The sequence below is a fragment of the Lichenostomus cassidix genome, chromosome 1Ab, assembly GCF_008360975.1.
Source record: "Lichenostomus cassidix isolate B80296 chromosome 1Ab, HeHo_3.0, whole genome shotgun sequence".
Taxonomy (NCBI): domain Eukaryota; kingdom Metazoa; phylum Chordata; class Aves; order Passeriformes; family Meliphagidae; genus Lichenostomus; species Lichenostomus cassidix.
Genome location: NC_139481.1, coordinates 3,309,752 through 3,337,730, shown reverse-complemented (window position 1 = coordinate 3,337,730; position 27,979 = coordinate 3,309,752). Strand labels below are relative to the sequence as shown.

At 41.7% G+C, this 27,979-nt stretch overlaps 1 protein-coding gene and 1 long non-coding RNA gene across 3 annotated transcripts; both read right to left on the bottom strand.

The window, feature by feature from the left end:
* Positions 1-965: 965 nt before the first annotated feature.
* On the bottom strand, positions 966-7,449 carry LOC146442776 (uncharacterized). The gene is made up of 3 exons (XR_014849408.1): positions 7,109-7,449; positions 3,358-3,505; positions 966-1,336 (listed from the first exon to the last, which is right to left on the bottom strand). It is a non-coding gene; the product is annotated as an uncharacterized LOC146442776 (long non-coding RNA).
* A 734-nt stretch (positions 7,450-8,183) lies between these two features.
* RESF1 (retroelement silencing factor 1) lies at positions 8,184-26,314 on the bottom strand. 2 transcript variants are annotated; one of them, XM_085049476.1, is made up of 6 exons: positions 26,169-26,314; positions 23,571-23,653; positions 17,006-17,089; positions 11,247-16,458; positions 10,451-10,525; positions 8,184-9,301 (listed from the first exon to the last, which is right to left on the bottom strand). In XM_085049476.1, exons 4-6 carry the CDS (start codon positions 16,417-16,419, stop codon positions 9,159-9,161), a joined length of 5,391 nt encoding a protein of 1,796 aa, XP_084905602.1. In that variant the 5' UTR covers positions 16,420-16,458; positions 17,006-17,089; positions 23,571-23,653; positions 26,169-26,314; the 3' UTR covers positions 8,184-9,158. The 2 variants fall into 2 exon arrangements, with proteins under 2 accessions (XP_084905602.1, XP_084905603.1); XM_085049477.1 differs by lacking the exon at positions 26,169-26,314 and adding an exon at positions 25,823-26,070.
* Positions 26,315-27,979: the final 1,665 nt, after the last annotated feature.

Sequence of the window (27,979 nt, the reverse complement as noted above, 5' to 3'; positions counted from 1 at the left end):
CTGTATATATTTAAATCCTTTCAGAGTCTTAGGCATAGGGGTAGAAATTTTATTTGGGTTTCTTTCAGCATATTTCAACTGAAATGTTTCAGCTTTTTTCCTTGGAGAGGGCTGGGTCATTTAGATTTTTTTTAGAGGGAATCCTAATTAATTCAATCTGCTTTTCTTCATGGGGTTTTCTTGCCCCCAAAGACCTGTATCCCCGAATACACTTATTTTGTGTACTCAAAAAACCCATTGGAAAAGGAAGTTCTCCTCAAATCAATTTTTTTCAGCTGCATTTTTCTCTACTCCTGTGATTTGCACTGTGATCAGACCTCACTGGTGTCAGAAAAGCAGCAGGAATAGCTTTTATTTTCCAGCAGAAATTTCCATATGGGTCAGCCTTTTTGATCTGCAGCACTGGGGAACAAACTCAGGCAAATTACCATCAACACATGGAAGCTGGAGATGGATGACTGGAAGTTTTTTGGCCCCATTTTCCCTCTTATTCAGCCCAAACGACTTTATTTTTAGATTATGCTACCTCGTACCCCTTCCATAAATACTCCACTTTTCCCTTTGATTGCAAGCTCATCATTAATTTATATTAACACATTTAAATCCAGAACAGGCCCTCACAGGATGATTTGCAGATTTTAATAGTTCTTTGCCATCTCCTGTCTCCTCCTCCATTTATCATCTACTCTTGTGATTTTTTACCAGAATTAATAAACTTTAATCCAGTTGGTAAAGCCCTGGATTAGCTTCATGTGCAAAAGCTGCAGTGCTTTTGCACTGTAAAAGAATTTTCATTTTTCTGTGTTTTGTGCAAAAAAGGGCTGGATGTTCATGGGTTTGGTGTCCTTCACACCCAGAGCTCTCAGCTCCCAAGCCAAAAAAATGCTCTGTAGCTACCAGTTTATGTATTTCATTGACCTGAAATGAAAATTTACCTAGAAAGCCAATCCTGGCTCATCCCAGGCTGTGAAATCAGGTCTGGTTTTCCTGTTCAAGGGGGAAATGAGAGAGGAAGTTCCTCACAGAGCCTCCAGAGGAGTAAACACAAGTTTTAATCTAAAAACTCATCAGGAATTTGTACAAAGCTTGCTGACAGCAAGACCTGCAAAAAAATTCCTTTCCTCAGCATTTTTCACCATCCTTCAGTCCTCAATTTGCAGGCAAATTTAGCGTTAGGTTTGTTCCACTCAGCTCCAGGCAAGATCTCCACCTTGTTGCTCTCTCCAGAAAGTGATCACCAAAAAGCTCTTTTTAAAAAAATCCTCTTCTTTCTGCAACCAGATGGCTCTTCTTGAGGTCTCCCATGCCTTGCCAGGTGGTGCTTCAAGCTCCTCAGCTGGGAGACAAAGTTATTCAGATTACTTCAACCAGATCAATTGAAAATATAGAAGCAACTAGGAAAAATATAGAAAACATTAAAAAAATATACAAAAATATATATTAAAAAAATATATAAATATAAAAAATATGTAAAAATATAGAAGCAACTATAGAACTAGAAAATATCGAAGCAACACCCAAAGTTCTAAGGTTCAAAGTAATTCATCATTATGACCCTTTCTGCTCTGGCTGGTGTATATTTCTCATCAAGCACCATCAAAGTGGCAGTTAATGCATTTCTGACCTTTTTTTGGCCCATTGGAGCAGCACACTCACCACATGCTACTTTCCAAACCCATCGCTTTGCCACACCAACCTGACTTTGACTTTTCCAGCTCACATGAGGAAGTAGCTTTTGTTAACTGGGTCAACAGGAGGACAGCATTTAATTACAGTTCAGAGTAGTCTTGATCATGTGTTTCCTTCTTTGATGGAACCCAAAGCAGATCAAAGACTTCAGGTCTCATTTGCTGCCATATGGACTCTGCACTGAGCAGCTGATTAAAAGTCTTTTTTGGCATTAAGCAGTTGGCTCCTTTCCTGATATCAAAACAACTTTTGCAGAATCAAAATTTTCCACTAAGAACTTTCTGTTGACAGTAAGAATAACTGAAATATTATCTTCATTGAACTCAATGCAGATTGTATTTATGCTGAAGTGAAGTTCAAGATTCTCCCAAGTTACCCAAGATATTTTATTCAGAAGCAATAAACTGCAACTGCTGCTTGTGTGATACAAATTAGAGTGTCAATCTCCATTCCTTCTGAATGCCTTGGTTTCCCTGACATAATTCAGTGCATCCTTTATTTAAAAATGTAAATGGGTCGTTGTGGGAGCCACAGGACTTTCACAGTGTTGTGGAAAATGTGTCTGACCAGAAGATTCTGCTTTATAGTGAGCATCAGGTTATTCAAAAGGAACATCCAAGATGCAAAGCACAGTGTTGGAAAAGCTGCATGGGACAAATCACTCTAAAGCATTTTTTAAACCAAGTGTTATTTTTCAGATAATATGACTTAGCCCTACAGAGTTATTCATGTGTTTATTATATAGTGCAGCGAAGTTCATTGGTTATAGAACAAATTTGTTATTTGTCACGACAAATGGACTCCAGTTGGGGCTGCACTACCTTATTTCAACCCAAAATTTGCTCTGCTTTACTGTAGCTTCACAAGAAGTTAGAGCAAAACGTGTTTCCCTTGCTCAATGTCAAGCTGCTTTGTTTTGATGCAAATTTTTAGCACTTCTAGAACAAAACCTTGAAGGGAAAACACTTCACATTTGCCTTTTAATTTAGATCAAAACTAATTCTGCATTATCAAGTTCTCTTGATCTCTTTTCACCCAGCTCTAGAAATTACCTCTTCCAGTTTTGAATGCCATAAGAGTTCAGAGGGTTGACAAAAATTCATATTTCCAGCTGTGTGTTGGTCCTGGAGCCTTCACTGATGAGGAAAATACTTTTCCTGAGATCCTTGGTAGCCATCAGTCTTGACAAAAGCATTTTTGGGACTCCTTTTCTGTCTTGTAATGCTGCTTTTCTTACCCTGGTTGTGTCATTATTCTCTCTACTGTGGCTTACAAATAAAATCCAGTTTTTCATTTCAGAGCCAAGGGATTAAGCACACCGTTTTACTAAGCAAACCTCAACATAATTCTAAAAAAAACCAAAAAAAAACCCATAAAAAAACCCCAAGACTCAAAAACCAATGAAAACTGACACAAAATCATATACAGAACTGATGTATACTTAATATGGATAATTTTCTCTGAGAAGAAGATGCAAAAATGAGACATTTCTTTCACAATCAGGATTTTTCTGGGTATTTATTTAACCCTTTGTTCTGCTGGCAAATCACAAATTGTTTTGGCAGCACTGTGCAATGAAGTATTTGTAAGTTTATATTGCACCACAGCACAAGGCTTTTCTTGTCCAGTTACCCAAACTGAGCATTTGCACATTCAGGAAGTACTTACCATGGTAATTCTTAATCCATAAGCACCAAGAGATTTTACAGCATGGAATTTTCTTTTGTCAGATGGTCAAATTCTCCTCCTGCCTACAAAAACCTGAGGTGTGCAGCAAACCAAGCCTTGGCCCATCTGAGCTGCTCTGACTGATGCACTGAAAAATAAAAATATTTTTATTTTGATTATCAAGGTGATAAATTTGATTTTCAAGGTGCTGAGATGCTAATTCAACCCCTGGGCAGGTGAGTTTTTACCCTTGGCATGAGGAAGAGGTTAGCCAAGAGAGCAGCTGGGTTTCCATCCCTGGAGGTATTTAAAAATTGTGTAGATGTGACATTTGGGGACATGGTTTCTTGGTGGGCTGGCAGTGTCTTTTCCAGCCTCAATGATTCCATAACTGCAGCTCTCCCATGCACAAACCACCCCAGCTCTGTGTCCAGCAGTTTCAAACATCTCCCTCCATTTCTGCCTCTGCCAGGCTAGCTGAGAGAAGACAAATGTTTTCCCTGAAGCATCACAACCTCATCCTCCCCAATGATGTCTTTCATCATCACTTCAACTCTAATATCTTGAAACGTGTCTTTTATTGCTGCACAGTTTTATACTATGTAGGCAAGGAGATTCACACTTATTGCTCACAGCACCAGCAATGCCTTTCCTGACACCTTCCCTGAAAAAATGAATTTACAGCCTAGGGATTTGCAAAATCTCACTGGAAAATTCGGAGGAGGGAGCCAGCCTTGTGACAAACCCACCAGAGAAGCTGCCACAGCCCCAAGCTGTCCATTGGCACTCCAGTGCCACTCCAGAGGATTGTTTCTGGCTTGGCTTGCTGACATCAGAAGCTCCCAGCCCTTCTGAGTTTCAGGGCTGCAGAAGCAAAGCCCAAACGTTTGACAATTGATAAAAACAAGGTTACTTTGTTTTCCCATCCTAATTTTTCATTGCCTGGGCTGCTCTGCTGGCAGGCAATTTCGCGAAGATACGGTCTGATAAACTGACTTTGAACACTGAATCAATTGTGTGATTTAAAGCAAGAGCCCAAACTCAGCCAGCAAGTCATAAAGCAAAAAAATTCATTAGAAAGGGAGCTGCACTAAGCCACTCTAATAAGGGGCATCCTAACAGTTTTATGTTCAAAGCAGCCTTTAATGATAAATAATACTGTGTTTGAGAAGTAAAGAGACTGAAGTAATTGTTGATGAAATTGCACTATATGGTTAATTTGGAAGAAAAGGAAGATTCCCAGACGTGCTGGTTTTTAAATCCTTTTCCACAGAGCTGTCTGACACAAAGGCCATGAAAGACTGGTTGTTATTAAGTGAGATCACTCATGGCATTTCTCTTCCTCTTTCTAGCAACAGAAAAGGCAGCAAGGAAAATCAGACTGACAAATCTTCCCCTAGATGGAAAGAAAAAGCAGTGCAAAAGAAAATCCATCTGTTCTCACTGGTGGAATTTCATGTTATCCCATATAAGGGCAAGTTTATGCAGCACATGCATTAAAAATCCTAAAATCCTGGGTTGTAAAAGCACCAGGACAACTGCCAAGTGCCACTTTCAAGGCATCTGTATGAGGCTGAGATGAAATTCAGGGCACTTTAGGATTCCAGTGCATGGCAAGCTGTGCTACAATAAACAGCACAACAGATTAATATTTCATGTCTCTCAGACTGAGGCACCTTGTTTAACAGGAGACACAGCAGAAGGGAAGGGCTGACCAGCTCAGTGGGATGGTTTAGTGTCCCCTGACCAATGTGTGACCCCCAGGGAGGTCACCACACCAAGCAGGTGACTCAGAGCTCTTCCAGCCTGATCCTTAATGTTTCCAGGGATGGGGAATTCCCCACCTCTTTGGGCAACCCATGCAAGTGTCTGACCAGCTTTATCTAGTCTGAATCTACCTCCTTCTAATTTAAAATCATCACCCCTTGTCCTGTCACAGCAGGCTCTGCTCTCTGTCCCTTCCATGCCTGCTTGCAAGGCACAGAGAGCTGGCACTGTCCCTCCATCCTTCACTTCACTTTCCATGCCCTCTCCCCAAATCCAAGTCCCCAGGCTTTGGAAAAACCAGCCAGTGCCAGAGAAATGACAATCAATTCTTTCATGCCAGTGTTATCCTCCTGCTATAAAACCCAGACAAGCTTTTCTCCACTGGCACAGGTGAAGCTCAGGTGGGAGCAGAGGCACATTGCCAACTTGGGTTTAGGAGCAGAGAGCAGCAGACAATGGCAGGACACCCGTGAAGAGCAGCCAGATGTTGCTGTGGTGCTGAATGCAATCTCCACACTGTCATCTAGTGGATTTAGAGGTGATAGCCAGAGCTGCTTCACACTACACTGCAATTTCACTGAACAGAACTGCAGCTTAAACACCTTTTTTTTTCCCTTGTGCAGTTTCTGTAACCAAGAGTTACAAAACACAAGGCTACAAAAAAAAAAAAAAAAACAGGGATTCTGCTGGAATAGCAAGAAATCCTCTGACTAGTTCCATACAGGAAACAGCAGCTGCAGCATCCCTGTCTAGTCCTCACTGAGAATGCATTTAAACCTTTTCCTTTTCCCAACACAATAAGCGAGGTTCTTGTCAAAACACTGTGCAACAACTCTCTGCAGTTTCTCATCTCCCTTCCCACCAAACCTCCCAGGAGTACAGAGAGGCTGAAAACCCTCTGCACTAACCCAGCAGTGCCTCCCCACCAGACTGCACTGGGGCTTCTCATCTTACAGCACTTTGTAATCCCACAGAGCCTTTCTTTGCACTGTGTGTGGAAACTTATCATTTCAGCAATAAATGAATACACAAAATCAGTGAAGCTTACAGAGCCATTCAACTCTTAGAACTCACCTTATTTATTGAATAGTCACCTCCAAATACTGGGCAGGTCAATTTTATCCTTTATTTTAACTCTTTCCCATACCCTTTCTATAAAAAGGTACCTTTTTGTCATAACAATTTAAGGTTTAGGGACTCATGCATGTTGAAGTCTTGTCTGTAGCTGGTTAAGGTCTTATCAAGGGAGAAATTTGCATTGGATTTACTTATCCATCAGAACAGATTCAATCACAGTTGGCTGCAGAGATGCAGAGCAGAAATGCTGAGAAGCAGCATCAGCTTTCCCTGTGGAAATCTCTTCCTGTTGGCTCCTGTGATTGCCCATTTATTTTGCAGCTGCTGGAGATGCCCACAGGTGAAACAGGCAGTGCTAGAGACACTTGGCTCTGCTCTGGATGTGTCTGTCAAGCCAGCAGGACCACAACAAGGTGGGATGTTTACAAGTGACATTTCTGCACATACCCACAGTGCTCATTCTGAGGAGCAGATGGTCCCCAGGCTTTTCCCTGTAGCTTCTCCTTGCAGCCCTGACTCTGCTCCTTACAGATATTTTTCCTTCCAGCAGCTGGCTGAATGGATAGTGGCCAATTGAGGAGCCACAGCAATTTATCAGGGAGATCCCAATATTGGCCAAATCGCTGTGATGTGAATATACTGGAGACTGGAACTGCACAGGGCAGTTGAAAATAACAACAACCAGCTGAAAATAAACCCAATGAGCCCATTGAATCCACATTATAGTAAAGAACACTTGCTATGGAGTTTGAGAAATTACAAATCTGTGACAACCCCAACACATCTCGAGGATAACTATCACTGAACTAATTATTCCATGTTGATAAGATCAGACAATATTCCCTTTGCCAATATGCCTCAGTCAGTTGTGATAATGAACAGAAAAAACGATTTTTTTTTTTCCTACCAGTATAATTTTTGCTTTCATCTTTTTCTTAGTGTGTTGGCATTTTTTCATACCAGGAAAACCTTTGCTGTTTTACTGACACAGGGATTCTTCCTGTTGGCATGAGGTGTCCATTTGCCTTTTCTCCTGCACAGAGAACTGTACACAGCAAGGAACATTAATCTCTCACATCATGGACAGTTTTTCAGATTTTTTCCTGTCAAGCACACTGCCAGATCCAGTTAGGATTCTGCAGGTAAAGATCAGCTAATTCTGAAATTCTGATCAGCTCCTGTTCTGGTCCTGCTGGTTTGTGTTAGGAAATCTTCCATCCACCTACAGAATATGTCCATGACTTCAAATATTAATTACTTTTTTTTCTAATTAAATATCCCATAACATTATTTTGCATGCTGGGCCACAATCTATCTCTTATTGGTGTTTAAAATGAGCATTCTCTTTTCTTATTTGCAGGAAGATTGCATGGACAGGTAGAGCACTTAGTCTTTTTATCCCTTGTTTTTAAAGCCTGTTATTTCTAATCCATATTGTTTTGTTGGTTCCTTGAAGCCCTTCTGAGATTTCACTATGAATTAAACATCTTTCAGGTTTGTATTTGCACTGTCCTTTCTAATTCTGAGCATGAGCAATCACTTTTCTACACAAAACTTAATTCTGGTTCAGTTTAAAGGCAAATCCTGCAATTAAATTAATTCCCTTTGCTTAGGCTGCTTCTGTTGCTTCTGACAACACTGCAGATTGTCTCTGCAGTGCCTGAGATTTGGGACAGTCTCTGTGCTTTTAAATCACAAGAAAAACAGAAAAGAAAAAGAAAAAAGAGGGGAAAAAAGGAAAAAAAACCCACAAAAATCCTCCAGTGGCAACACTCCCCACAGACTCATAGTTTGGCATCCAGAGAGAAAAACAAACTAACAGACTTACAACTACTTTCTTTTTAACAAGGAAGATTCATCACTTACCCTAAAGCTGCTTTTCATCTACACTAATATCTTCAATGCCTATTGAACTAACTGCATAATAAACACAATTTTATACTTCTAGGGGAAAAAAAAAAGGAAAAAAAAAAGACAAGGTATAGTCTTCAAAAGTTTATTTCAAGTATAAAAATCATTCAATGAAATATCTACAGGTTTTTTTTCAGCATAAAGGTTTAACAAGATAGAAAGAATCAAGTACCAAATTTCTGTAAAAATATGGTTTCATTTAAAATTTTGAAGAACAGCGAAAAGGCACTTAAAACAAAAGATACCCAACGACAAATACAACTATTACATCACAGTGAATGTGGAATCAAACATAACCTAACACTTGAAAAAACAAAGAAATGAATTACAGTCTGGTTAAAAAGAAAACAACAGGAAAGAAAACCAAGAGAAGTCTTCAGTAAACGAATGGTTTGCAGCACTGTGTTGAAACTAAGGACTCAAAGAGCTCAAATGGTACAAAAAGAAATGTAACAAAACTGGGTAGCAGCATAAAATACTTCATAAATGCCCCTGATCTGAATGCTGGAATTGAGGGGTTTGTATTTCTATTCCCAGTTTACAAAAAAAAAAAGTTTCTACAAAACCAGAAAGCAGTTTTAGGAGCAAAAGAAATCAGACAAGCAGAAGTGGGAAATAAAAGTGTAATGCTTGGGAATCCACCAGCAATCCCTTTGCAGCAGAAATATTTTTTCCCACTGCCAGCAATGGAAAGCATCACAAGTAGAAGTTTTTGAGAGCCAAGAAAGAAAACAGGTTATGACAATTTACATGAGTTTGTTATTTTTTGGTCAAGATTCAGTGAGCTACTCTATCTTAAAAAAAAAAAAAAAAGAAAAACAGCATTTACAGCACCAAAGCATATTTTCACAATAAATACAGAGTAAGGTGTTAATTATTCACAAACATGAGGAAAATAGGGAGGGAAATTTTCAACACCCACCAGAACACTGGGGGGTTTTTTTACAATTATTCAGAAATAAGAAGTAAACCGAAAAAAAAAAAAAGCATCTTAGTGTTGGCATTTCTTTCTCAGTGATAATAAGACCTTTGATACAGGAGGGCTATCAAGACTTTTGCATCTTTTTTTCCAGATACATTTTCCTGTAGGTCTGAAACATCTCTTTTGAGTCTTTGACAGGAATGTGCAGAGTCTCTCCATCTCCACCCAGGATCTGGATAGCTGTATCAAGGGGAATACTGTCCTCAGCTGCAAGACAGACAAGCACATTAAAGCAAGAGCCTCAAAGGACTCCACTCCTAATGCATGAGGTATTTAACACCTTCCAGTGCCAAAAAGGATGCTAAACTCCCTTCCTTCCTTCCTAAAGCATCAGATTTAAATCTCCAATGCCTCTTTGAGCACAAAATGGGTATTTGGGTGTCTTCACTGGAGAGATTTCTAGAGTGTTAAGGAAGGTGTGACAGAATTTGTGAAAGTGAGAGAAGAAACAAGAGGAAGGACAAAAATGCTGGCAGAGAGCAATGCCCAAGGACACAGCAACAGCCAGACAAGTGCAAATGTTGCAAAATGTATTATTTGCAACCCACAACAGATATCAGCATGCAAGTCCTTTGCTCTGAAGCTAAGAAGCAGATGGCAACAAGGCTACAGCATGCAGTTTGTGTCCTGCTAGAGCAGGAGGAGAACAAGACTAGAGCTGGAAAGGTGCTTAAAGCAAAGCAAGGCCAGCTGGGAGCAACCTCACCCAAGATTTACAAAGGAGGGGACAAACAAGATCCTGAAACTTGCCACTGCTGTAACAGGTGACTCCTAAAGGGTACAAAAGACCATCCAGAGAGCAATTTGGCAATCAAGAGAAACAAGGAAGATGTAAGAGTGGCCCCACTTTCCTTCTGGGTGTGACAGAAGTAATCTTGTCCAGACTATTGGGACACACATGTCCTGGAAGTTGTGAGCACAGGTGTTATGTGTGGACAGCAGCAATGTACTGTGAAAGCCACTTTTTTTTTTTAAAAAAAAAAATCACTTTCTGCACTAGATTTTGCTCCATCAATTCCTACTTTTTTAAAGTGTCTTTATACACCATTTTAAAAAAAGGAAAAGAGTCTTTATATACAATTTTAAACTGTATTTAAATGTTGTTACCAGTGCTACATTCAAGTTAACAGCACAGGAAAATTTCAACATTTCCAACAACATATTCATAAAGCAATAAAAAGCTCCACAAATCTTTGAGACTTGTATGTCTATTCTACAGTATGCATTTAATCAGCAGAGCTGGTAAATAATAACTTTAAATGCTTTATTAAGGTTTAATACTGTAAAGGAACATTTAAAACCAAGCAAAGAGGATTTAACTTGTATTTCAAATGGGACACTCAGAAGTCACTTCACCTGTAGAGGTCTCTTCCAGCTTCTTTTGCTTCACTGGTTCACATTTTAACCAATCTTCTTTTTTACTCTTGACACCTAAAAAGAAAATTACAAAAAAAATATGTTTTTGAGGTTCCTATATCACAAGTTTTGGTCTCTATTCAGCATCAAATTCTAACACATGCAAAAGGAAATTTCCTTTGGGTATGAAAATGACTACAAGGCTGGTGTGTATATATATAGCTCAAGATTTAGGTTTGTTAAAAAATCAGCATTTGACATAAATAGGCTTCAGAATGCACCATGTAAAATGGTGAAAAATGGGGTAAGGAAGGAGAGAAGGAAAAAGGGCAAAGGAGATGATGTGCAGGACATGTCTGGCCTAAGCCCTCTCTCCTCCTGAATGTCACCAACATCTCTCCCTCCTGCCCAGCCACACCAGGTGAACAGCAAACAGAGATCAGATCATCTTTGCTAACTATATCAAGGGAATCTACTTGCTACAGCCAAGCCAAGCTATCTTCTACAGGTGCTTCAGAAAGCCTCCTCCCACTGTTACTTGAAACTGCCATGCTCTAAAGGACTCTAATTTCATTCTCTACGATTTTATTCTCTAAGACTTACAGAAAATTGATGCAAAAGTCCCATGTTCTTTTTCACCTTAACACACAGCTGTGGTCTGTCAGAGAGAGTTAAGATATCTTAACCTTCAGCCTCTACAGCCCCACGTTTTCATTGTCTGCAGTTTCGTGCAACACAAATTTAAAAATGAATACATACTTTTGTTTAAAAATGAATAATCAAAGAAGCACCATACCTGCTACAACGACTTTATCTCTTTCTGGGGAATTCTTTGCAGCTAAGCTTTCTTCCCCAGGGGTTGGATTTCTGAACAGTATCTCTGGACACAGCTTGAACTCCAGCTTTTCCTGTTTGCACGATTTCTCAACTGTCGAGACAGCCACATCTCTTTTGGTGTCACTCTTCTGTGACATCTTGCTGGTTCTGTGCCACACGGGTCTGACAGGTGACGTCTCTAACTTGGTCAGATAGATGCGCTCCTGCGCTGTGCGTTTAAACGCCACTCTGTTCAGGTAGTGCTTCTTGGGCTCCTTTTGAAGATGCAGCTTTAGTCTGTTATTTCTTCTGTTTAGGTAGAGAAGGTTTTTATCAGGGAACATTTTCTCGGAGCATTTGTCTTTCATTTGCCCATCGAGACGCCTTTCTTTGTTAGAAAAGTAGTTTTTAGACATGCTGGAAGATCGAGCCCGTTTCCTCTGCAGTTTAAGCACAGAGCAATCTGCTAAGGAACTCCTTGGTTTCCAACCATTTTCTCCACTCAGTTTTTTGGCTTTGTCAGCATTTAGCATGCAGTGATGTGCAAGCTGCTTAGAACTCCTTTCTTCAGAATGTTTCATTCTTTCCTCTTCCAGCTTTGCTTTCTTAAATTCTCTCTTCCCTACCATGTTTTCCTTCATCTTCCGTTTGTGTGGCTGCTCCTGCAAATGGTGAACTTTCCCAGATTTATGGGGAGAATATTTTGTGGTTTTTGACTTGAAGTCTCCACTGCCAATATCTGAGAACTTTACAGCATCAGCTTGGTAGCTACTCAGTTTTTTATGTTTCATTTCTGCTGGTAATTTCACTTTCTCTTTGACACTAATTCCCACATCTTGCCTAAGCATCTCCTTTTGTTTCTTACCATTCTGTCCTTCAGCTGAGTTCTCTTCACAAGTTTTAACTTTTTGTGCTTGATTGATTTCAGAGTGCTTAATTTCAACGTTTTCTGACTTCACAAATTGGTGGATGTCCATTTTGGATTTCACGGCCAAACCTGGTTTGGTTGTATCTTTTGAAAAGGACTCAGTCTTGAAAACTCTCTCTTTCTTCACAGACAACTTTGCCATGTTGTCTGCATGTGTATCACCAGTTTTCTCTGCCAACTCTTGTGAGGCTATCTGGAGCTCTTTTTTGTCAGAATGAAGTTCTTTATGTGACACTTGAATTGCTTTGTCAACTTGCAGACCTTCCTTCCCACTGCTGCTTTTGTGTTTATCAGCATCCTGGTTTTCAGAGGAATTAAGTGGTGCAATTTTTTCCTGCTGTCCTGTAGGCAGTTTGTGTTCCTTATCCACCTTCAGCCTAGCGTTTTTGTTCACTGCAGAGGAGTCTTTGCAAATCTCATCATTTTTGCTAATACTGTCTGGGATTTTTTCAGGATTTGTCAGGTTTTCTGCACTGTTTTTCTTTGCTAAGGCATTAGACTGACTGTTGTTCTCTTCTCTTTCTGCAGAGCTATTATTTTCAGTTTTTGAAAGTTGACAGTCCTCCTTCTCTGAACCAGCTGTTTCTAACTGAGAGGGACAATGTGGTGTTTTACATGCTACAGACACACAACCTGTTAAAGAGCAATCTTCACTTTTTTCACTGGGGTTAGGAGTTTCTTGTGGGTTTTTTTCCTTCTCACATGGATTCTGACTAGGCTGAACACTGCCTTCACTGTTGTCCTTGTCAGCTGAAGCCTTGTCTGGCTGTTGACTTGCTGCTCTCTTGCTGTCACTAGAGGGACACTGGTTGTGTCCAGGAAGAAGTTCTTGACCCTGAGCAGAGCTTAACACTGCATTTTTTTTCTGATTCACTGGGTCCTTCAAACAAGAATCCTTGTCACAACTTTTGCCCTCTTTTTGAGAATGATTCTGCATCCCTTCAGCCCCAGAACGATTTGGTGCTGCTTCTTTTGTCAGCATATCAGCACCTTCAATGCCATAAGGAAACTCCTTCATTAGATCAGACAGCTGGTCTTTCAGGTATTTACTAGGCTCTGCTCCAAAAAAGTTCACCTCTTTTTCTGTGCTATTTCTCCTGGGCATGGAATTCTGTTTGCTGTGGTCTCCTGGAACAGCAGGTGCATTTGTTTCAGCAGTTATGCTGACAGAGGAATCTCGTGAATTTTGAGGTAACTTCTGGTTTATATTAGCAAGATTTTCTAAGCAATTTTCAGGATGCTTGAAAGGTGCCTTGAATGATGTGTTTTGTTCAGAGGTAGAAACTGCTTTAGGAGGACTGCCACTGCTTTCCTTCTCCAAATGACTTGATGATTCTCCCATTTTTACCAGCAAGCTCTCTCTTTGGGAAGTGCTATTGCTCAGCTCAGTTTTATCCAAGTCCAGATGTTGTTCCTTCTGCTTTGCATCAGCTGCATTTCCTTCTGATGCATGTGGCTCATAGACTGACCTGAAAATGCCTGCTATTTGTGGATTGTAAGATTTATCACCTTCAACAAGAGAGCACACACTAGAGATACAAAACATCTCATTTTCCAGCACAACTGTGGGTGAATCTCCTGCCTCTAACACAGCTTGCTTGTCTTCATGGTCTCTCATACCTTCTTGAGAAATTTGGGGTTTTCCTGCTCTGTTTTCATCACCTAATTTGATCTGTTGCAAATCTGAGTCCACTTTTTGTTCCACAACACAATTACTGGGTGATGACCAAGCATTTTCTATTGTTCCTTTGGCAGTATTTGCTACATTTAAACCATTTTTCTCCTCCCTCAAGCTACATGTGCTCCCCAAGTCGATCACTGGATAGGTTTTCTCTTCAGGTGTTGGAATTTTGCCTGCCTGCTCACTTAGTGCTTTCTGTTCACAAAGTACTAAAGGAGAGACAACTGCAACTTGAGGTTCAAAGTTCTTTATCAAACTGGAAGTCAACGTATCAAGTTTTTGTCCCACAGAGGTAGTTGTTACAGGCAAAACTGCCTCATCCCTGACAGCCAGAGCACTTTTTCTTCTTCTCTTCTTTGTGTTTTGGCTGGAGGGTGGAATCTGATTTGCTGTGGGGCTCCCATTTGACTGTTTATTTTGCACACTTACAGGTTCTGATGGATATTTCCCCCACAAGCGCAGGCATGCAGCCAGCTCTTCCACAGAGCAATTGCCCTGGCTACAGGATGCATTTTCAGCAATTGGTGTTTTGTTCTGAGCTACCTCACTCTGGAATTTAGCATCACCAGATACAGTTGTTCCTGATGCAGTGGAGGTTGTGTGAGCCACAGCTGGCTGCTCACCTTTCAAACTTCCTGTGCTCTTCTCACTGGTGTCTTTTAGCAAGTTGCCACCCGAGACAGATGTATCTAGCAGTGGTTTCTCACTGCACAGGAGACTCGTCAGTATTTTATCAGCAGTAGCACCAGCTGTCTTCTCTTTCAGTGCATTTGTGCTGCTCAACACAAACTGAAGAAACGATGAGTTCTCAGGGCCAATTTGCACACCCTTTGATGCAGCCTTGGCAGAGCTCCCTGCTTGAGTAAAACACGAAGCATTGTTGGAGGAAGTCACAGCTCCTTGAGAAGGGACCAAGGCATACACATCCCTTTGTTCCAAGGTGCTCTCAGCATTATTAAACTGAGCTGGCACTTTGCTCTGAGAGGGAACAGGAGCCAAGCTTGATGAAAGGCTTCCCTGCTCCACCTGAGGGTTACTCTGAGTCACCTCTAATCTTCTGTTATCAGCACTGGCTAGAGTTTTGTCCCTTCTTTCTTCATGTAAAACCTTAGGCAGAGGCCTCTCTGTCCTCACTGCTTCAGATGGGGAGGGTGGGACGTTTTGTTTGGGGACACTTGGAAGACAATTAGCAGAAGCACATGGATAACTAGGAGGAGGAGGAGGAGGAAGAGGAGGAGGAGGAAGAGGGAGCTTACTTTTCTCCTGATAGATTTTTTTCTTATAATTATGAAATGTTTCAAGCAAGACAACCTTTTTTTTAAGACACTTCAGCTTTTCAGCTTCCCAAGCCAGTCTCTCCTGTGTAATTGTTCCACGTGTTGCTGCCTCTGAAGAAATCTGAGCATTAACAGGCCCATTCACCAAACCACTAGTCTGGCTCTCTGGAACTGAAGCAGCATCACTCAGTGGCTTTGAAGAAAGAGCTTCTATTTCCTTCACAACATCAAGCAGTTCTTTGGGAATGCCAGGAGGCTGCACAGATGTTTCATTAGCAGACCGATTTGCTGTCCCACTTCCACCTGGATTACAGACATTCATGACTGGTTGACTGACTTCTCCAGATTGCTGCTTCTGACACTGGGGCTGAATACTGTTAAACCCAGGAGCAGTTTTGGGATCCATCAGGCTCCTCTGCTGGCCAATGTTGTACCCATTAGGTACACTTTGCACTTCCTGTGGTACACCTATTGAAGATTGTGCTGCAGCTCCTGACACACAGTTGGCAGGCAACAAAGATGGTGCAGAACATCCTCTAGGAGCTTCTGATCCCATCTGACTCGGCTGGAACTGGGACAGCTGGACACTTGTTCCAGTATTTTGATTCATGGGGTAGGAAGCTTTATACTGAGTATTGGAATTAAATATTTGGGGTTGGACATGTTGGCTGGAGGTATTGAGAGGACAAGGATTATTCTGGGGAATCATGCCACTTTGATTCAGCATTGGGAGTCTCACAGAATTATGCTGCAGCATTGGTGGCTGCGCTGGGTAAGTGCTGCTGGTGGAATACTGAGGCTCCACAAGTAAGTTCCTCACAGTACTCCCTGTGTTCATTTGAGAGGACAGAGGAGGTAAATTCCTGCAGGGATAACTGTAGGGACTGGAGACCTGCCAAGTCTGAGTCATCTCTGGCTGCAGAGGTGGATTCTGAATGGGAGGTTTTGGAGCTGTTATGTACATCTGCTGATGTCGTTTGACTGAGTATTGTGACATAAAGAAATTATTACCAGTTACAGATGCTCCTGGTGAGGTTTGATCTGAAGTTTTGAATCCTTCAGCATTCAGAGCAGGGAAGGCAATGTTGATAGTTGGCACAAACATGATTTGGTTGTTTTCAGAATAAGTACATGCATTTTTAGAGGGGTTGGCATTTGGCTGAGGAAAGGAATGTCCATTAGGAAGTATCTGAGTGAAACATCCTCCTTCACCTTGCAGGTTTGCATTTGCATTAGCATTCTGGACTGGCCTTACATTCCAGTCCATCTTTTCTTGTTTTCTTTCTCTTCAGGCGACACCAAAATGCTAAAAAAAGATTTTACAAAAATTACAACCTTAATCTTTTGATCACGACCTATTTCACTCGCTGAAAAGTGATTCAGAATGCATTATGAACAGAACTGTTGAACTTAAATTGCTAGGCAGGAAAGCAACCCTGTTGGCACATCCTGTGGTCATTAATGCTGTCAATGTCAAGCTGCATAAATTGTTTCCCAGAACACAGTTAAAGTGTAAAAAAAGAAGCAACTAACAATTCTATTGACTATCTAATGACTAACAAAATCTTCACATTATTCTGCTAATTCTATTGTCATTCAACCTTTTAATTTAACAATAGATTGCTGTATTTATAGTCTTCATTATAATTATTACATATTTACAGCCTATAAAAAATAAAAGACCCAATGTTCTAATTTTCCAGGTGTTATTTTCAAAAGCCAAAGACAGTTCCTTCTTCACTCTTTTACCTTCTCTGCTCTCATAAGACACCAATAACAAAAGAAAACAGGAAAATAAAGTTGCATATGAATTTCATTAAAAACATCAACAGCAGTGTTAAGGCAATACTTACTGTGATGCAGAATCTTTGAGGAGAAAACAAGTTTTTGCATCCAAGGTAAAGATTTCAAGCTGCTAATGTTACACTGGGTATTTCCTGAAAAATGATCAGGGATAAAACAATCACATCCTTAAATTAGACAATTTCTGAGGAAACTTAAGATATTTACATTTTCTGGAAATACAACTGAGTGAGGCAAACAAGACTAAGATGCCAAACAGGAGCAACTGTAAAATCCTTGCTAGAAGAGGAACTTTGACTACATGCAACACACAACTTCACCAAGAGTAAAATCCAATTACTGTCACTGTCAAGACAAAAAAAAAAAAAAAAAAATAGGAACCCCTTTGGCAGCCAAGCCAGTGCCTCAATTTCTGGAAAAGTATCTACAAAGATGCATCCAAGCTCTGTAGGAGAAGCCACCCTACATGTTTCCAGGGAGAATGTAAGAAGCTTCTACCTCTGTAAAAATGTGTGTGCCTTTTATAGTGTAAAACAGGGTCTTTGGTCACTGATCTTGATTTTATCTCTCTCCACATCTGCTCTCCATACCAAGATGTTGATTTTTAGCTGGAGGCCCCAGACTCTTGGGCACCAAGAGATAACCCCTTGCTGGGTCTTTGACCTGGCCTGGGTAATCTCTTCCATATGCAGCAGCAATTTGTGGTAGAGAGGGGGAGGATGTCCTGCCACAAAGGGGAGGAGTTCCTTGCAATGTTAAACCCCATAAACTGGCCCAAAAGGACCAGGGGTGGAGATCATAATGGATGTGCCTTGAAATTCTTTGTGCTACAGCTGTGTGTTACAGGAATTACTATCAGAGGAACCACACAGGACCATCTCCAAGTGTCATCTGTTGTTTTGAGATAAACTGTTTATCCCTAAAGCTGCTGGTCTGGTGTTTGTTACTATATCCCAAATCTAACTCTCCCAGGCTGCATCAAGTCCCTCCAGTGCAGTGGCATCACGACTGGCTCCAGACAATACATCCTTTCACAAGTATTTCACTCCAATATATTGGCCACTCTCAGTGAGGCCATTAGGCAATGATACAGATATTTCTAACTAGAAAGGCCTACAGGGCATTAGCTTTTTCACTTCCCCAGACAGAACCACTCACAGACCAGACCTTCCATGATGCTCCAGGGAAGGTACAATCTCCTGGTACTTCTGAGTCAAACTCTCCCTACTTTGGGGATCTCCCCTACCTCCAGTAACCCATGGTGTTAACACCCTGGGAACCTGCAAGCCCCAGAATTCATCCTGTCCCTTCTCAGAGAACTGAAAGAACAGTGAGTATTCACTTGCACAAGTCCAGTGGCTCCTGGCATCCAACCAGGGCTACTGGAGCAGGACGCTCTGCCTCAGTGGGGTAAAGCAGCTTGAACAATACCCTGATTGTAAGAGTTATCAGTGATGGATGGAGAAGGGAGAGAATGCTGAGAGCAGCCTGATTTAATAATCCCGAAGTTAAACATTCTGAGGATGTGAAGAACAATGTTTCCTGGCAGAAACTGGCATAGGTGAGGATGTAGCAGACAAAGTTCCTGATAAAGCACCCAAACAAGTGATAGTACTGATAATTTATTTACCAAACCCTGCTGAGCTGAAACAGCTGGCCCAGAAACCTGACTGACAGTCAATCACTATAAAAGCCCAGTCCCAATTTTAAACAGCAGGGACTTCTTACAAAACCATAGCTGAAGGCCTGACATCAGGTGCTCCAATAGTCTATTAACTATTGAATGCAACTGGACTCAACTGAATTAAAAAGAATTCAGCCAGGTTCACAAATACTAGGGTTTATTAAATGCAATATATGTGGCTCTTTTGGATTGCCAGCAGTATCTGCATAAACTGCAGAGCACCTAAATATAGTCCTAACAATCCAATGGCTTAATTACTCACATCAAAACACTCATTAGAGCAGAGGACACAAGTCTGACAAAAAGGTGCTCCTTCTGCAGAGAGAGAGGAAGACCTGTCCCTACAATTTTCACATCAAATTGTCATCCCTCAGCTACGTACTAAATGAGGTTATTTTTATACCTAATTAGACATTATTAAAGTTACCACAGCAAAGTGCTGTGGGTGGTCAATTTTTCTGCTCTTTGTCATTGTGCTGTATGCAGTATTTCTTGGTAAGAGGGATACCTGGTAGCAGCTGTACAAAACAATTCCTGGTATTGAGACTGTGCTGCTCCTTCCCCACTTTACATTCCTCCCCGATGCCATGGCAACAAAAACCTCCATCAGGTTTCCATATCTGCTCCAACAGCAAAGCTCTCATATCGAGCTTTGCTACTTTTTCTTCACTGTTTTATGCTTCCAACACTCTTAATATATCCCCTTTCTAGAAGTGTGTGTGGAGCTTCATCCTTTGAGTTGGGGACACCACCAAGGTTATTTCTCCAGAGTGAGTTAAAGAGTTATGCCCACAGACATTGGTACAAGTGAGCAAAATCAATCTCTCCTTTAATATTTGTTTTTAGCACTGTCTCCTCCAAACACCAGGACTTTTACTGTGATTTTATTCAGTGTTATCCAACACTGAATAAACAGTATTTCTCAGTTTGTGAGTGGATTTTTTTTGTTTGTTTGGACATGAAGTGAACACACTTCACTCTCAGTCTTTAAAAGTCGAGGCACTCAGGCAGAGCTCTGTCTTGCTTCTCTCATGCCTTTTGACTCTACTGGCAACATTAGCAACCTGAGAAGCTGCATGTCCCAAAAAAAATCTATTTCAGAGTGAAACTCCAGCATTTGCAGTTTCTCTTTGTTCCCAGGCCGTTTGGGACATTTCACCAGTTTGTAAATCACTGTTTATTATTACTGTTACTCTTTGCCTGCTGCTATTTCAGTTTTTTTTAGTACACTGTTATTTTTTCACTTATTCACTCTCCTTGTTTATCTTTATTGGTGGAAAGGGATAGCATGATTGACTGAAAAGCTACATTGCTAGGCTCAGCAGAACGTGGTTAGGACTTCCACTCACTGGTTCCTCCTATCAGGAAACATCTGTCTCCCACATCCCTGCCAGTGCCAGTTCCTGTCAGGAAACACCAGTTTCTTCACATCCTCATATTGCTTCATTTTGAGGTGTTTCAGGTCAGGCTGATACCAGCATTCTTTAACCCCAAAAGCACCATGACCACCCTCCCTCCATCACTGGTGATTTTTGCAAGTAGGGAGAAGTTCAAGCTGTTTCACCCCTGCTTATATAGAAAGAACATTCTGCTGCACTCACACATTCCCAAGTTCAGTATTTTTGTTAAAAATTTGAAATTTTGTTTCAGTAAGGATATTTGAGGCAGGGACTATAGCTGCAGATCTCTACCCACCACACTTCAGAGTAACAACAGCCTGAACAGCAGGTCTTGAGCCAAAGCTGACCTCTAGATAAACCCTCCAACCAAATATTATATGTATATGCTCACTATCTAATTATTATTAACAATGTGATATATGTATCAAATTGTGTACAATTGGCCAAACATGTATTTACCTCTCAGTATTTAGAAACCAGCCAAGGCCAAATCTAGCCTCATTTGGGAGTGTAGGATCAAAGACAACTCCCCTTGGTTCCTCCTTGAGCCGTGGCCAGGCTTTGGAAGAAACACAGCAGGAGAATGAACCCAGATGTTCCCACACTAGAACCTATGGTAGCTTGTTTATTCAGCAGGATAAAAACAGGGATCTCTCACAGCTAAGTCGGAAGGTTGGTTTCCTGTGGATGGAAACACCTGCAGGATTTCCCAGTTTTCCAGATTTCACTGTGACAGTGGCTTCCCCCAGCAGATGCTGATCTTTTGCTTAGCTTATCCTTTTGTAATTCTTTGCAGTTTCATATTATAGTAAATTATACTTATTCCTTAAATTGGTGTCTGTCTTTTCTGACCCTGCCCATTAGCAAAATAAATGTAGAAAAATAATGAAACAAGCTTCAGTCTCTGAATGTGCCTTAAATCTTGGAAGGAACTTCGAAATTCTGCTGTCGAGGAATTGCAATTATGTAATTCCATTTAAAGACTTATTCAGGGATAGTACAAAAATCAAAAATCAAGGAATAAGCATTCCATGGCATCTGGCAATGTACCAAATCCACAGTCCTGCAGCTAGTAATTGCACCCAGCAACACTGTCACAAGTGTCATGGGAACTGTGGTCATGGTGAATGGGTCAAGAATAAAGAAGTCATTCTTCTCACCACAGATGAGCTAATACAGATAAACACCATTCCACAAACCAACAACCAGAACCACTAGATACAGAAAAATCTGAATTTGTCACAAGCAGCATCTAAACTGAGCTCCAAATATTCTAGTCAGAATCTTACAGATGAAAGCTTTTCTAATAGAAAGGAATATCCTTGCTTGTGTAGAAAAGTTTACCAATATAATTGAAACACATACCTGTAAATATTACCTATAGCTCATGCTTTTCTAGTTGTATCACTATGATGGAAGAGGGTCAGCTAAAGATGAAGCAGAGTCCAAAGCTGCCTTTTTCTTGAATGGAATGACATTTTTTAGGAAATACCTACAGCCCTATGCTTCAACTGCAAATTTCTGTTTACCATCACACTGCTCTGCCAGTTGACACAGCACAAAAGACACAGACACCAACTTCAAGGAATAAGTGTAATTTACTAGAGCTCAAAACAGCAACGAATTACAAAAGGATAAGCCAAGCAATGCACTTAATCGTTACTGCAGAAGATTGCCTGTAGTGATTGCAAAAGGCACAACACCAGTTACCCTAATGCTTTCCCATAGTCCAGATGTGCACATCAGCTGGGGAGCTCCAGTCACAGCTAAGGACTGGAGAGCCATTCCTGGTAACTGGGAAATCCTTCAGGTGTGTCCACCCACAGGTGAGGTCTCCATCTTCACTGTGAGAGGGTCCAGCTTTTCTGTTGTTGAATGAATGAGCTTTCATACCTTCCAGAGTGGGAACATCTGGTTTCATTCTCTGCTTGGGTTCCACCCAAAGCCTGGCCAAGGCTCAAGAAGGAACCCAAAGAGTTTGCTTTGACTAAGTGCCTCCAAACGAGGCTAAATATCTGATTTTGTGGCCCTGACTCACCTCTAAATACAGGAAGAAATATATTCCCATCACACTACATGTTTCACTACTGAAGAGTCATCTTTTGCTAATAAGAAGATACAAATATTATACAACGTTTGGTTGGAAGGTTGATTGAGATTCAGCTTCAGCTCAGGGCCTATTGCTCAGGCCTCAGTACTTCACACATTTCACAGAACAAGTGACATGCAAAGAAACCATGAACATGCTTCAACCCCTGAAGAATTTCCACGTTCCTTTCAAGTTCTAAGGCACATTTAAAGAACTCTTACATCCCCAGTAGTTGCAGACATCCCCTTTTAGAAGCATTGTTCCCTAATCATTCAATCTAACAACCACTCACTGGAGACAAGTTTGCAATCTATGTAGAGGACACTGACTGAAGTGCAAATTAAGAAGTTAAGTGAATTTCAGTCATGGAAATCTTTCACAATCACATACTAGAAGAGCTCTTTGGCATATCTGCATTTTATGGAGACCATTTATATCCAGCATGAAGGTATATTGCTACTTACAAAATCACAGGAGTGGTTTTTTTTAAGGTATAGCTTCTCTTCTGATTGGTGAAGTTTCCTGCCTACTGTAAGTTACAATATCAATCCTTCCATTAAATGAGCTTCCTTGAAATTCCTCCAAGTATAAAATCTAAAGCTTTTTGCTCTACACTTCCACTGCCCTATGCAGTTTTGAAATTCCTGAGAACTTGAAATGCTTATGTTTTTCAGAAACACAAATGATAGTCAGAAACATCCTAGTGGCAATCAATCTGTGAAAAAATAAATATCCATTCCCTGTCAGCAATGGGAAAGTACTACAGTTCTTTGAAAAACTGTGACAGTGATAGCATAGGGTTAAAATGTTTCTAAAATCGTGGTAGCTAAAGTAGGCCTTGGGAGTGGGCATTGTCTTTATTGCATTTTTTTAATCAGGTGAACCTACCTGAACAAGTAGATGATGAAATTAAATGCAATGATTGCTTAGTAAATTTTGGGCATAGTCTTTGCTAAATCATGTGAACTTACACCTGTGTACCCACCTGCACAGTAGATCAGAAATATTGTGGGAAGAGGGGGCTTAAAGTCATGCTTGGGTGAAAACAATATACACCCAATAGAACAATAACAAGTTAATGATTAACATAGGATTATACAAGAGTTATGGAAAGAAAGGGTGTAAAATGTGTCCACTTTGAAGTCAGATTTGGGTTTGTCTGCACCCCTGATTCCCAGAGCCCTTCAAATAAAAGCACCTGCATATAATCATCCTGTGATTATGTGTTTCTACACTAACAACAGTACTAAATATAGCTTAGAAATGCTTTGAGTAACAAAAAAGGTTGGTAAGCTTTTATTTTCCCCAACCCTATTTTCATCCCCATTTCCACCTCTTCAGTTGCATTGATGCTGCTACTTGAGGTGCTTCAGGATGAACCAAACCAGACAATAAAATGCCCTCCACAATTTCACTTTAAAAAGCAGAAAAAGGTCACTTACCTCAGCAATCTGGTTAATGTGCCTCTTCAGAGAGATGTGGAGCACTCACTGGAGGGACAGGAGCTCTTCACTGGTCTTGGCTCCTAGAAGAGACAACAGTCAATACCAAAAATACCACCAGAGCCTCCTATCCTGACTACCAAAAATACACCAAAAGATCCCCTAGCAGATTTGGAATTCCAATTTGCTGTGAAGCAACAGCCTCCTTTCATCAGTGCCCAGTAACAGTTTATAAAGGCAAAAATTATCAGTTACCTAATGCTAACAATCCTAATGGGCGTTTTCACAGTTTTTCCTTGTCTTTTTCTTTTTTCTCTCCTCTTCTTAAAGAGTCACCAGCAGGCTCTAAGATTTTTCACAAACTCTCACAGCTATGCTTAACAAAGCAGGAGCTGCTCTAGGAATTAGGAGTTGAATTGCACCTTCCTGGCTTTCTGCTGCCTCCTTTACTCCTTTTGCAATGGTTTTTAAATTATGGGGTGGGGAGTACTGCTCTCCCTCTGACAAATATTAGTCTTCAACACAGAGAAGAGAGGCTCAACATCAAACTAACAGGTTAATTATTACAAGACCACAAATGCTATGACAAAGTCTTGCATCTCCAGCCTACTGATATATGTTGCTTATGGCTGCAGGAAATGAAACCAAACAAAAAAAAAAAAAAAAAAGAAAAAGGAAACAAAGTAGTTGAGAAAGACTATTTTGTGTAATTTTTAGAAACATATAAAAATATTCTCCTACCAAAACGACCTAGCCTGACTTAGATTGAGTCAGCAATTTGTTTACTTTTAAAGAGCCAGTGTTTAAGTGTTTAAATACTCTGCAAATCAGAGTATTTTACTGATGCACACCTGTTTTTTTAAGATTAGTAGGAGGGACAAAAAGCAAAAAAGCATCTGTGTTTTAAGCAGAAAACAGAACCAAAATGACAAAATAAAACTTCTTCTAAAAATCTGGCAGACCAATGAACTGCAGAAAGCTTTAGCTTCTATTTAGAAGGAAACCAAAACACCCCATAACAGACTTGATATAAAGCACGCTGTAATGTTTTTTTTTTCTCCTGCCAAAACATCAGACAATATATTATTTCCTGGGGAAAAAAATAATCCTTAAGCGTAAACTACAAAGAAGTCTGGATTCTTAACCTCTGCCTCCCAACACACAAACAGTGAGCTGATGGTTCCTGGTAAACATCTTGGGATCTAATTCAGTAAGTTTTCCAAGACTTTGTGCCTTGAGACTCAGGGGAACTTTTATACTGGCACAGGCATCAGGAGCAAAGGATTTAATTTTGTGGACAGTAATATAAAAACAGTCATTATCACAAGTCTGTTTTCTCTGCCAGGAATGTATCTCAATATTTTGGGACATCAGCTAGTTCAAGGGAACAGGGAGATAAGAGCCCAGTTAGGAGTTTTTGATGTTAGTAGCAAGCTTTACTCCCATCGTTCTCAGACGCAAGAGGGAAAAAAAATATTTTCCAGGAGTCACGATGAGTTTGTTTTGCTCTATTTTTAAGTCCTCCCAGGAGGCTAGTTAAGAACAGAGAAATGCCCGAAGTTACCACAGAGCTCCTAGAAAGAGTTGAGTCAACCTAACAGCTTCTAGGAAAACAACCACCAGCATTCCTATGGGCTTCTGAAACACATCCAGTGCTCCAGGGGAAAATCTGCTCACGTTCTACCTGATGTCTCCGGTTTCTATTGATGGCACAAACATACAAAGCACATCTCTCCGGGCATAGAAAGAAAATGGCTAAGAATTGATGAGAAAAACATTTTTTCTCATTTTTTCCCACGCCTCTGCACATAGAGTAAGTGACTCAATTCTATCAACCACACTACTCAGACAACCCAAAGCAGAAACAGCGAACCTATACCTCTTTAAAAACAGGGTTTGGGTTTTTCTTTTTTTTTTTCTTTAATAGTGTAAACATTTAATCGGTTCACCCACAATACACGACTGCAGGTGTCTCTCTTACACAAAGCAGAGCACCAGCTCCTTACCGCACACCCTCTGATGCCTAGCTGAGAAACTAAAGCAAAACATCATTAGTGCCGGATATTCATCGCAGAATTTAAACACAAGACACTCAAAACATCCTGTCTTCAACCCTGACAGTGATTGCTTTCTTTCTGTCAGTTTCGTTTGGGGGGGAAGGGCGATTTCCTCGTTGTTTTTCTTTTAAATATCCTCTTTCCATCGCTTCTCCCCGCATCGCCATACCCTACGGAGAAACACAGCAAACAAACCTCTGCGTCCTTACGGTGACCGGGGCGGAGATGTTCCCAGAGCCTGCGCATCGCATTGTCCTCGGTCAGGACACTTATTAATTGCTGTTAATTGGTTCCGCGAGCCGAGCGGCGCAGTGTCTGCCGCGCCCCGCGGCCTCCCCGCTCCCCGCTCCCGGCCAGGACAGCGCTCCGCAGGGCCGGCAGCTCCGGGAGCGGCTCTGCCAGCAGCCGGGGAGGGCAGGAGAGGACACAGCAGGGCGGCACGGCCTCTGCCACTGCCACCGCCACCCGCCCCGCTCCCTCCCTCCCTCCCTGCTTGCCAGCCTTCCTTCCTTCCTTCCTTCTCCCCGCCGCACGTCCTCACCGAGCGCTGCCGGCGGCCGCTGCGGAGCACCGGCTGTGGGCCGCGATGGGAGACGGAAGGAGACCCTGGCTCGGGGCAGCGGGGCGGGAGCTCCGGGGCGGGGCGGAGGCGGGCCGTGAGGAGCCGCGGTGGAGGGGCGGGAGCGCCGTGCTGAGCTCAGCCGGCCGCGGGTAGCGGCAGTGAGCTGAGCTTCCCGGCTTGCTGAGCTCTCCCAGCCCTCAGAGCATTCCCGACCCTCAGAATCCTCCCGGGCCGCGGAGCTCTCCCGGCCCGCACAGCCTTCCCGCCCCTCGGAGCATTCCCGGCTGGGCCTCTCCTCCCTGCCCCTTTCCCTGTCTCCCTCCCTGTCTCTTTCCCTGTTTCCTTCCCTGCCTCTTTCCCTGTCTCCCTCCCTGCCTTCTCAGCTCTCCGGTGAGCTCCCAAAGCTCCCAAGCTTTCAAACGCGTCACGTTTTTCAATAAAAACACAGCGGTTCTTTCGCATTCCCCCACGAGCGGTTGAGGCTGCAGTTAAGGAGGAATGCTACAAATGTTCTGGTGAAATAATCGATATAATCAAATGAAAGAGTTATGATTACAAGAATGAGGTATAGGAGTGTCAGGAGTGCTGCGTTTAAAATAGGCAACCATAGAAACCTCGCCAAGGAGCTACTGGATGTCTTATGTTTTGGTCAAGAAATTCTGGAGATCTTCACACACACCAGTTAATGTGCTTGGAAAACCCTACCCTTCCCATCGTGGTTTGAATATCGAGGATTCTAATCAGAGCTCAATCAAAGTGCCCGATGATTGTCTTAGGGCAGGAATATTGATGAAGCCAGATAACTAGCAAAACCTATTATTCTAGAAGTTAAATTTAAGAGCAAGCTGTCACGGTTCACTCATAAGCATGGTGGTTCTCCCCTTGTGCATGTGCTCCTCATAGTGGTGGTGGTCAACTTGGGGTCTTTGAGGAAGGTCATCATCACCTTAAATTTTAGATGAACGTGTTCTTTGTTGGGGTGTGGGTCTGTGGCAAGCCCCATCATTAATTTTCCTGTTTCGCTTCATGGATCTTTTACAACAGTGGGCAGCAGGGAGTCTATGGGTCTGCAGTCCTGTCTTGCTTCATGGATCTTTCACAATAGTAGGAACCTGGCCACAGGTACAAAGCATTCGTTCTGTACCAGCTCTGGCAGGTACAAAGCATTCTTGGCGTGCCAGCTTTTGGCCAGTTTTGTAAGCCCTGCATCTGTAGTTTCTGAGGCTTAGCACCTGATGAGAAATGTTGAGACGGAAATCCATCCTTTGGCCAACCCTTACATCACCTCTTATGAGTGCAGAGGGTCGTCTGGAGGGGTTTCTGGTGGTTATACTCACCAAGTTACAGGTGATTTTGCCATAAGTTTCTCTTAGGGCTGTTGTTTCTTGTTACATGGCTTTGCCACAAAAACCACCATATCCCTCATTATCTATTAATCCACTGCTTCCAGCTGCGTTTAGCATCCTGTTGGCTACTTTTACATTCTGTTATCTACTTCTTTACAACACATTGTTCCCTCCTTTGGACAAGTAAGGCATCGTTATATTCCATTCCTTTTATCAGTGCTAGGCCTGTGCAGAAGGCTGGCCACCAAGGAGCTCCTGTGCTGCTGTGTTTCAAACAACAGTAGCCACTCTAGTGCTAGTGGGCAAGTAGAACAGGATGTGGCAGGAGCAGGGGGCTCAGGAGCCTTTCTGGAGGCCACTTCCCTCTTCTGGTCCATGGAGACTAGATAACACAAAAGACAGCACAAGTGCAGAGATGGGGTCAAGAAGCGGGCATGAGCTGTT

Coding starts and splice junctions, on each gene's coding strand:
- RESF1 (XM_085049476.1), bottom strand. CDS start 16,419: ATGGACTGGAATGTAAGGCCAGTCCAGAATGCTAATGCAAATGCAAAC. Junction 10,526..11,246: donor AGATAAAGTCGTTGTAGCAG/GTATGGTGCTTC, acceptor TTTTCTTTTTAG/GTGTCAAGAGTAAAAAAGAA. Junction 9,302..10,450: donor GCTGGAAGAGACCTCTACAG/GTGAAGTGACTT, acceptor TCTGTCTTGCAG/CTGAGGACAGTATTCCCCTT.